An 11,427-nucleotide genomic window follows, 5' to 3' on the forward strand; every position below is an offset into this window, starting at 1 on the left:
TCTGGTTTCATGGATAACTGTCTGAGGGGTGGGGAGAAACAGTGTGAGAGGAGAGGGAAACATGAATGGGATTCCCAGGAGTCATCATGGTTCACAGAACTCAGCTGAAACCTGCAGGTGGGTCTTTTCCCATATCAATGCCCAAACTGTCATGTCAGTCTCCATGATGAGAAACAGGAGTGAGACGTCCTTTCTCTCAATGAGTTGTGCTGCTTCTCTGCTGGTTCATGAACACAGAGTATGGTTTTGAAATCCATCCTATGACTGGTGCTCAGGGAAGACTCAGCCTCCATCCTATCAATGACATTAGTCAGGGACGGACGGGAGCTTGCTGACAGAGAAAGCCAGGGGTGAAATGACACAAATGTGAGCACCCTGGAATGGAGCTTTAAGACCCAAGGACTGAAGGGAAGGCTCTCTATTAACCATCAGAGGACCATGAGGCTCAAAGCATAGAAATCAGAATTAGTCCCATAGGTCAACAATATCCCAGTCTCAAAGGATTTCTTACAATAGTGGAGGAAGAAGAAGAGAAAATGAATGTCTACAATATATTTGGAGTCTGTCCGTACTCAGCAGAAATCTTGTATATACTATTAACTGTTTTTATTTTAATTTATTTTTCCCCTCAAGATACATCCACTTTTATGTTCAAAATATAGTGGTCAGACAATAACAGCACTTTACCACTTTACACATGGTTAAATGCACTATTCACAGGCACTGTTGACATTCTCTCAGAATTTCCATCTTCCTAACAAAAGTGTGTACCCGCCTAAAACAAAACAAACAAAACACTGTGCCTTCCGTCCTCTCCCATTTCACTGTGAAGCATCATCATAAACACATCATTAATCTACAAAACAACGATACCAGACTTCAAACTATACTATAGAGCAATAGTAACAAAAACAGCATGGTACTGGTACCAAAACAGGCAGGTGGACCAATGGTACAGAATAGAGGACACAGAAACCAATCGACAAAATTACAACTATCTTATATTTGATAAAGGGGCTAAAAGCATACAATGAAGGAAGGATAGCATCTTCAACAAATGGTGCTGGGAAAACTGGAAATCCATATGCAACAAAATGAAATTGAATCCCTTTCTCTCACCATGCACAAAAGTTAACTCAAAATGGATCAAGGAGCTTGATATTAAATCAGAGACGTGGCGTCTGATAGAAGAAAAAGTTGGCTATGATCTACATACTGTGGGGTCGGGCTCCAAATTCCTCAATAGGACACCCATAGAGCAAGAGTTAACAACTAGAATCAACAAATGGGACTTACTCAAACTAAAAAGTTTTTTCTCAGCAAAAGAAACAATAAGAGAGGTAAACATGGAGCCTACATCCTGGGAACAAATCTTTACTCCTCACACTTCAGATAGAGCCCTAATATCCAGAGTATACAAAGAACTTAAAAAAAATGGATAATAAGATAACAAATAACCCAATCAACAAATGGGCCAAGGACCCGAACAGACACTTCTCAGAGGAGGACATACAATCAATCAATAAGTACATGAAAAAATGCTCACCATCGCTAGCAGTCAGAGAAATGCAAATCAAAACCACCCTAAGATACCATCTCACTCCAGTAAGATTGGCAGCCATTAGGAAGTCAAACAACAACAAGTGCTGGCCAGGATGTGGGGAAAAGGGTACACTTGTTCATTGTTGGTGGGACTGCAAATTGGTGCAGCCAATTTGGAAAGCAGTATGGAGATTTCTTGGAAAGTTTGGAATGGAACCACCATTTGACTCAGCTATTCCCCTTCTCGGTCTATTCCCTAAAGACCTAATAAGAGCATGTTACAGGGACACTGCTACATCGATGTTCATAGCAGCACAATTCACGATAGCAAGATTGTGGAACCAACCTAGATGCCCTTCAATAGATGAATGGATAAAAAAAATGTGGCATTTATACACAATGGAGTATTACTCTGCATTAAGAAACGACAAAATCATAGAATTTGGAGGGAAATGGATGGCATTAGAGCAGATTATGCTAAGTGAAGCTAGCCAATCCTTAAAAAGCAAATGCCAAATGACTTCATTGATATAAGGGGAGTAACTAAGGACAGGGTAGGGACGAAGAGCTGGAGAAGAAGATTAACATTAAACAGGGATGAGAGGTGGGAGGGAAAGGGAGAGAGAAGGGAAATTGCATGGAAATGGAAGGCGATCCTCAGGGTTATACAAAATTACATATAAGAGGAAAGGAGGGGTAAGAGAAGAATAATACAAGTGGAAGAAATGATTTACAGTAGAGGGGGGAGAGAGAGAAGAGGGGAGGGGAGGGGAGGAGAGGGGGATAGTAGAGAATAGGACAGACAGCAGAATACATCAGACACTAGAAAGGCAATATGTCAATCAATGGAAGGGAAACTGATGTGATACAGCAATCTGTATACGGGGTAAAAGCGGGAGTTCATAACCCACTTGAATCAAACTGTGAAATATGATGTATTAAGAACTGTGTAATGTTATGAACGACCAACAATAAAAATAAAAAAAAACAGTGTGATCAATGAGGCAGGATCTAATGTCTAGATGTGCAGTTTTGCTGATTTCCAGAATACATTCCAAACAGATGCCACAGGACCTACAATCACACTGTTCTCCTGCCCAACCTCCTCAGGGCACCTCTAATGTCCCTGTTCCTCAGGCTGTAGATGAAGGGGTTCAGCATGGGGGTGACCACAGTGTACATCACAGAGGCCACTGCACCCTTCCTGGTGACAGATGACTCTTCTGAAGAAAAGTACACTCCACTGCCTGTTCCATAAAACAAGCCAACACCTGCCAGGTGAGAGCCACAGGTGGAGAAGGCTTTGTACCTCCCACCTGAGGACGGGATCCTCAGGATGGAGGAAAAAACTTTATAATAAGAGAAAAAGATCTCTGAGAGAGTAAGAACACCATAGATGGCACCAACCAAGCACATGATTATATTTTTGGTAAAGGGATCAGAACAGGAAAGACTAAAAACATGAGAGGGGTCACAGAAGAAATTAGCAATTTCTACACTCTTGGAGTAGGGAAAGTGTAATACAACCAAATCGTGCAGTTGGGATTCCAACAGGCCAAAGAAGAAAGATACCAAAACTAACAGGCCACACAGATGAGGGTTCATGATGACATGGTAATGTAGGGGCTGACAGATGGCCACAAACCTGTCATAGGCCATCACTGTCAGAAGCATAGCATCCATACATCCAAAAATGAGAAAAAAGGACATCTGAGTCAGGCAGCCCACATAGGAGATGGCTCTGCTGTGAGTTTGGATGTTCACCAGCATCTTGGGGACCGTGGTGGAGATGAAGCCAATGTCAGCCAAGGACAGGTTGGAGAGGAAGAAGTACATGGGGGTGTGGAGGTGGGGGTCAGAGCTGACAGCCAGGATGATGAGCAGGTTCCCCAGCACTGTGACCAGGTACATGGACAGGAACAGTCCAAAGAGGAGGGGCTGCAGGTCTGGATCCTCTGACAGTCCCATGAGATAGAATTCTGAGACCCGTGATAGGTTTTGTGCTTCTATTCTGCTTGGGCAACTATTGAAAAAGAAAATAAGGTTGGAAAAGTGAACAAGTAGATATCAAATACTCAAACAATGATACCAATCCTCTGATTTCAATTATTTTAAACACTGTGTAAGAGCTGGGACTGTATGTGCTGAATACTTACTTAAAGTTGTCCGTTTATATCAAAAAACGTTATCGCCCAGGAGATTTTTCAGCTTCTTGAATTCTCAGATTCTCCCTTCCTTGAGGTTGACATCCCCATTTAAAATTTGCTTGTATGTAAACAAATATTTAATATCGAATTGTTACCCTTAGTGTCGGTGGCTCCTACAGTTTGATTGTGTTCAACCACACACATAAGCACTGTCATCAGAGAACACAAACTTGTCCTTTGTGTCCCCTTCACATGTCACTAGTGAAACAGAAATGAATTGCTGGGATCTGCTTTGGAGTTCTATGGTTTATGCACATTATTGGTATCAGTCCCTTGTAATTATCATAAATTATCTAGTGAAGAAGACAGTTCTTTGCCTCAATTTCCTCTTATCTTGCAAATAACTTAAACACTCCCATGTATGGCTGAGGACTATAGAACCAGGGAAAACCCCAAACCTGTGTGAGTCCCTCCCTTTTTACACCATTTAAAAGACTTTCAGATCAATACTCTCTGTACTTGGATGCAATTCTCTTACCTCAGCTATTTCAAAGCCATTCTGATCTATTATTTTGGAGGAAACACTCTGATATGATTCAGAAAAAAAAATTCAAAGTGAGAATTAGTGGAAATACTCTTTGGCCATTTACTCATGTCTAAAGTGGAGACAATAATTTCTTAGCTTCTTAGCTTACAGTTTTATGGTAAAAATGTTATTTTATTCTTTATTATATTGCAATATCCTTTATCAACATGTTTATCTGTGAATATTTTAAAATATCAAGACATCCTGTCATTGGATGGCAGCCAATTTAATCATATTTAAAAGCAACATTTAGCAATATGCATTTCAGACCTGATAATTTAGAGAAATATGAATTTTTACCTATGATATTTTACTTCTTAATTTCTCTGTAGGAATCCATTCTAAGACTCACATTATCCCCCAAAAGAATAGCTCTTATGATTGAGTAGATGCATTTTAAAATTGTGTTTACTTATTTTTTTACCACTAGTGGTAGAAGCCATAGCCTTGGACATGCTTAGCAAGTGTCTCCCACTGAGCTAGACTCCCAGCCCAATGCAGGTATATTTATTATTTGATATGTACATGTCAGTACTGATGTGTATATCCTTAAGCAGTTTTCTTTAAGACTTACCTAAAAAGTCCCTAAAATTATCTAAATATTACACAATAGAAGTCCTATGCTCCTGAAATGGACTAATTCACAGAGTCCTGTGGATTGAAGTGTCCCTGTGAAATCCATGAAGCTACATCAAATGATTTAGATGATGCATATCATATGCTCAGGGAAGAACAGCATTTAACTAGTGTTTACTGTGAAAAAAAAATATTTGGAATCCTTTTTCTCTCCATATCACAGAAATGAAAACTTCCATGTAATATGTGCATTGAGGTACTTTAATTCCAATAATTGATGCATGCTTCATTTTATGATTAGCTATGTTTGGTGTCTCAATAAAAGTCAGCTATCGTCAAATACAGTCAATGACTATGAATATGTAAAGTAAAAGATATACAGATGACATGTATTTGGTTCTAATCATGATGTGATTATTGACTTAGGAATCATCATCTCGAATAGGGAATAATATTTTCTTATATGGGCAATATTTTCACTTTTTTTTTTCAGTAGAGGGTACAGCACCCTGAGATGGGATTCAGCACATGGACATTTCAGTCCTGGCTCACTGACTTGCAAATATTCGGGAATGTGTGCACACTTCTCCACCTCCCTGGGTGCATACTGCTTAATGCAAATGGCAACAAAAGCAACCTCATCTTCCACATCTGAAGCATGTTAGACACAACTGGATCTTACTAAACATTGTATTGTTTTTCTCATGTCAACAATTCCATCTGATGAAAATAATGTTTATTGAAAACATTTGTGAAAAGCTAGAAAATACTGGAATGATGTGACTCCAAAATGTATGTCAGCCTAAGCATAAGAATTACTTGCTAAATATTTAATAGGTCATATACAGGATTAAACATTTCAGTATTTCTGTTGTGCTATTATTGCATGTAAAAATTATGTGGCTGAATTTTTCATTTCATTTTTCCTTAAAAGTTTCCACAGAGGAAGCAACCTGCCTTGAAAATAGACCACACGGTGTCCAGTCCACCAAGTCCCCTCACTTCTTTCCTCCTCTCGCCAATAACTCTTCACTGCATTCAAGCATACTGCACAATACTGTCACTTCCCGTGACTAAACACTCAGGGCCACTCCAGGTGAACTGGGCTGCATGAAATGACCACACAGACACACCTTTTACTTTGGGTCCTGTGACGGCTCCTCTGACCTCAGGGGTCCTTGCTCAGAGAGAAAGGAGCAGGGGCTGAACCCTTTTATTGGGAAGAAGCCATTCAAATGAGGCAAGACAGAGGATGACAAAGGACCAGGGAAGTGCAGCCCAACCCCTGCAGGTGACACCTACACCTGAACAGGCCTTGCTATCCCAGCTGGGACAAGGCCCAAGTCACCACAAAATGCAGTGATTGGTCAGAGCCTCTTGCTTCAGGACTGGAAGGCGTGGTCATTCAGAGTGACCCCAACCACAATATTGGACTTCTCTTCTGTCTCTTTTAGCCCAAGCTTCACTAGGGCAGAGATCTTGGGCTGTTTTACTCCTGTGTCCCAGGCACCTAGGGCAGGACTTGGTATACAGAAATGCTCAGTCAGTATTTAACAAAAGAATGAAGTAAGAATATATTATTTGAATAGCTATTTCTAGATTCTGTTTGATCCAGTGGATTCTTGAGTCTGAGATAGTATGACTATAATTTGCAGTTTATGTCATAATAGTTCCTTCTTAGATTTAATCTTGCAGATGAAGAGATTGATATCCAAATAATGGATAAAAAAATCAAATTTTTATTATTTGAATTCTTTTCCTACTATTGTAAGGGAAAAGGGTTAATGTACAGTGGCCCCATGGCCTTACAACACTTTTTTCTTGGTCCCTGGTAAAATGTAAGAAACACATTCTAAACACATACATTTTGTGCAGATGTATGCACTCATATGCATGAACTATGTACTCTGCCCTAATAGTTCCTATTCTATTTCATTATTTTAAATGAATGCAGTAGTAAGGTGATTAGAGGTGACAATATTGTACTAAACATTTTAAAAAGGTAATTTGAAAAATTGTTACTATGAAGAAATGAGGGCTGGGGATGTGGCTCAAGCAGTAGCACACTCGCCTGGCATGCGTGCGGCCCAGGTTCGATCCTCAGCACCACATACAAACAAAGATGTTGTGTCTGCCAAAAACTAAAAATAAAATATTAAAAATTTTCTCTCTCTCTTTCTCTCTCTTCTCTCTCTCTTTAAAAAAATAAAAATTTAAAAATTTTAAAAAAATAAATGATATATTTTTCAGCAGAGAGATGTTTAACCTGATTTAAAAATTATGCAGTGAGTACACGTTTCAAAGCATCATGTTATCCCACTAATAAGTATAATTTTAATGTTGAACATATACGTTTAAAATCAATTAAAAGGAATTCTGCTTGCAGTCTCTGATACTCTACTACATTTTCATGATCCATGAAAGATTTGCGGGCTTTAGTTTGAGGTGGGAAACAGATAATCTAAAACAAAAATCATGTCAATACAGAACCTAGTTCCTCTTTGTCTTATGAGACTGTTGGAAATGGTTTTATCTTAATTTCAGATTGATCTTTGGTGCTGCTTACAACATTTTATGTTCAAGTTTCTTAATCTATTAGCTTGCTATGTAAAACTATAGAAATTGTGGGTATATTATTTAGTACAAATAAGCTGAGTCTGTAATATGTGAGAAAAACAATTACTTGCCCACTTTTCTTTATTCCTCTTTCTTTTTGGGTATCTCTGTCATTGTTTCTGAATAACTGAATAATGTGTATATTCAAACAAACAAACACAAGCAAGAGCTGTCATCTCTTGGGTACTGTTTGTTTTGACATTCCTGAAAGGGATACAAGTGCAGAGAGGAGGTACCATGTGTGTTCAGGGAACACTGATTATAGACAAGCTCTGTGCCCCAAAAGGAGTCCATCCAATGAATAACAGAAATATTTTAAAAATTTGAAGCCTCCTTTGTGCCAAACAAGGTTTAAACTCTGGGGAATCAGGAATGAAAGGAGATTAAGCATTCCTCTCTAAACACACAGCATGATCATTTTCTGTGTGTGTGGTGCTGGGAATTGAACCCAGGGCCTTGTGCATACAAGCCAAACACTCAACCAACTGAGCTATATCCCCAGAGCCTTGATTTTATATAAGGTCAAAATAACAAGTTATGTTACAGAAATAGGAAAACAGCAACTTAAAATAAAAGGATATTTTAGCTAAATGTTTGTGGATAAATATAAGTTTAACTTTATCACTACTAATCCTAAGTGCATTTCATCATCACTTTATACCCTCATCATACATTATTCAGATTGAGAGTGCCCTGTTCTGTTTATTACTTAGTGGTAAATACACACACACACACACACACACACACACACACACACACACACCAGAAGACAATGTAAGTGGCAGAATCTTAACTTTCCTGAGCCCAGGACAGGACAAGTTGGAGCAACAGACTCAAAATGAACTTAGCTTCAATTGCAATGACATTTTTCATGGCTTCCCACAAATCATACATTTTCAAATAGATAAACCAAAGCTCCAAACCACACAGACACCTGAGGTACCTGCTTAAACCCCAACTCTTCCACACATGGAGTCCTGTCCTTGCCCTCCTCCTCTTCACAATGACCTTGCAGTGCTTAGGCAACAGAGTGGTGGGACCCCAGGCCTGCGTGGTTGAGGGTCTCCAGCAGGCACAACAAGTTCAGGGGGAAAACGAAACTTTGGCTGAGTTGCCTGGGCCCCTGAGGACAAACCAGAACACAAACTGCACACACATCGGAGCTGAATTTCTACATATCAGTGTCCCCCATTTGCTACCCACTTCCTCATGTGGGTCCTGACGGGGAGGAGACAGTGTTTCTGAGAGGCCTTGCTCCACCCGCCCTCTCCCTCCACACTTACTGGTTCAAGCTGCTCCTCGGCTGGGTCATGACCACGGTTTGCCCATCCAGAGCAGCTCCTCTGCCTCCTGCCCACTGAAGGCTCGGGCTCTGTCCTCAGCCTGGGTGTAAACACAGTGTCGGATATGAGCGTCCCCATGCAGACATCCAAGGGAGGAGGACACAGAGGCCTGGGGCCCACTGGGCAGAAGACCTCAAGCTGAAGGCTCCAGGAACAGGCTCATGATTTAATATGTGACCTTGGAGGTTCAACTCACACAAGTCCCTATTAACCTAATTGGTGTAGGTCATCCAAACCTCTAAGGACTTTTCAATATTAACAGAGGAAAAATGAAGAGGAAGTGAAGGCCCAGCAAAGTTTTGGCTCAGTCTTTACTCAGGAGGATTCTCTATTTTGCACTGGGTTTGTTCCTTTTCTAAGATTCAATTATATTTTCATTTATTTTTTTTAATTTTTTTATTAGTTGCTCAAGACAATACAATCATCTTGACATATCATACATTTGATTCAAATAGGGTATGAATTCTCATTTTTCCACATGTACAGATTGCAGGATCACATTGGTTATACATCCATGTGTATACATACAGCAATCCTAGTGTCAGTTGTATTCTGCTGCCCTCCCTATACCCCCTCCCCTTTCCTCCCCTCCCATCACTATTCTCTACCCATTCTACTGTGACACTTATCTCTCTCTCTCTTTTTTTCATTTATTATATTTTCATTTATTATTATGGATCTATCCAACATTAATTACCATTTTTACTATTTTAAGTGCACTATCAATATGTATGGATTACATTCACCTTGCTCTGCAGCTATGGTCAATAGCATTTCCAGAAGTATTTGAATTTCCAATTTGAGACTTTGATCTATTTGATGACCCCACATTCCTAAACCCTGCATGACGTGGAGATGACTGTTTGAATCTGAAACATTAGGAGCAATTAAAGCCTGGAATATTACTCAGTTTTAAGGAGGGTACAACTATGACATCTGCCAGTAAATGGTTGGAGTTGAAGAATATCATGCTAAGCACAATAAGCCAATCCAACAAAACCAAAGGCCAAATGTTTCTTCTAATATGTGGATGCTAATTCACAATAGGGCTGGGGGCACTAGGGAAAATAGTGTTACCTTTGATTAGGTAGAGGGAAGTGATGGGAGGGAAGGAGAGGGGATGTGGGGATAGGAAAGATAGTAGAATGAAACAGACATTATTACTGTATGTATATATGTGGCTGCATGACCAATGTGATTCTGCAACATGTACACTCAGTAAAGTGAGAAATTATATCTCATCTATGTATGATATATCAGAGTGCATAAATGCATTCTACTGTCATGTATAACTAATTAAAACAAATTAAGAAAATTTAAAAAAAAATAATATGAGCAAGGAGGCATGGTTTTCCTGTCTACAGGTTTACTGTGGATGTCTCTTCCAACCTGCAAAACACCTTCAATATTGTTTCTCATTGTGATAAACACAACGTTCTTAGCATTCTTTCTTGAATAATTTCTAGTCTAGAGACATCATCTAAACAATGTTAGAAAGCTAAAAGTATTAGAGGCAACGATTCCATGATCCTATGGAAAAGCAGACTTTTGAAAATAAGAAAACACATAAAATAATTTCATTACCCTGTTAAAGGCATCTAAAGCAGCAAAATACCCTCATTTTACTAAGAAAACAGTTCATTTTCCCCAGTTGGAATATCCATCAAGAACCTATAAGGATGAGGACTGCATTACCTAAACATGCAATCTATTGATAGTTCATGATCAGAAATCATTGTTGTGGCCACAAATCTGAAGTGAGAATTTTTTTGTTTCTTTTATATGTTTTTTATATCATTGAGTTTTCTAATTACCTTGTTTGTGGCTGTAAGTGATCACTCACATTTTGTTTGTGCCTCTTAAGCATCATTTAATATGTAAGTCCTTTTCCTGGCATTTGTAGACATCAATGTTTGAGAACAAAATGATTTAAATGCACCTGATATATGACATTGTCAACCACATAGGTGGCATTATTAGTACACTACATCAGTGAGTGAGTAGAACTACTGGAATGTGAAGTATGCCTTTGAAATATTTCATGCAGTTTTAAGTACATAACAAGCTATAGCAGGTTTATGCATATATTATAATTTGCCCCACTTCAGTCCCCAGTAATTTTCCTTTCCATCCTTTCTCCATCCCTTTTAATCTCCTTTCTCTACAGCACTCTTCTCCTTGTAAGCTTCATGAAATCCCCGTTTTGTTCTGTATTTCTTTCTAGCTATGGCATATGAAGGAGAATACTTGGATCTTGACTTTCCTTTTTAATATTCTTATTAGTGTACTGTGGTCCTACATAACAGTTGAGTTCATTTTGATATATTCATAAATATACATCATAATTTGCTACATTTCAATCCTCAATAATTCCATTCTCCTACCTCTTACTTCTCCCACTCCCTCTTCCTCTCCATTAATGGTCTTCCTTTCTTATTTTTTTCTAACTTTTTTTAGTTGTAGATGGACACATTATCTTTATTTTTATTTTGTTTATTTTTTTATGTGGTGCTGGGGATCGATCCCAGGGCCTCACGCATGCGAGGCAAGTGCTCTACCACTGAGCTACAGCCCCAGCCTGGTGTTCCTTCTTATGATTTGCCTTTTTGTAATTGGT

General features: G+C 39.1%; 1 protein-coding gene across 1 annotated transcript; it reads right to left on the minus strand.

Moving 5' to 3' along the window:
• Positions 1 to 2,622: 2,622 nt before the first annotated feature.
• LOC144253576 (olfactory receptor 7E178-like) lies at positions 2,623 to 3,591 on the minus strand (the record flags this gene model as incomplete). Its single annotated transcript, XM_077795806.1, has 1 exon — positions 2,623 to 3,591. A coding segment is annotated over one exon (969 nt), but the record flags the coding sequence as incomplete, so codon positions are not given.
• Positions 3,592 to 11,427: the final 7,836 nt, after the last annotated feature.

The sequence above is a fragment of the Urocitellus parryii genome, chromosome 3 (assembly GCF_045843805.1).
Source record: "Urocitellus parryii isolate mUroPar1 chromosome 3, mUroPar1.hap1, whole genome shotgun sequence".
Lineage (NCBI taxonomy): Eukaryota > Metazoa > Chordata > Mammalia > Rodentia > Sciuridae > Urocitellus > Urocitellus parryii.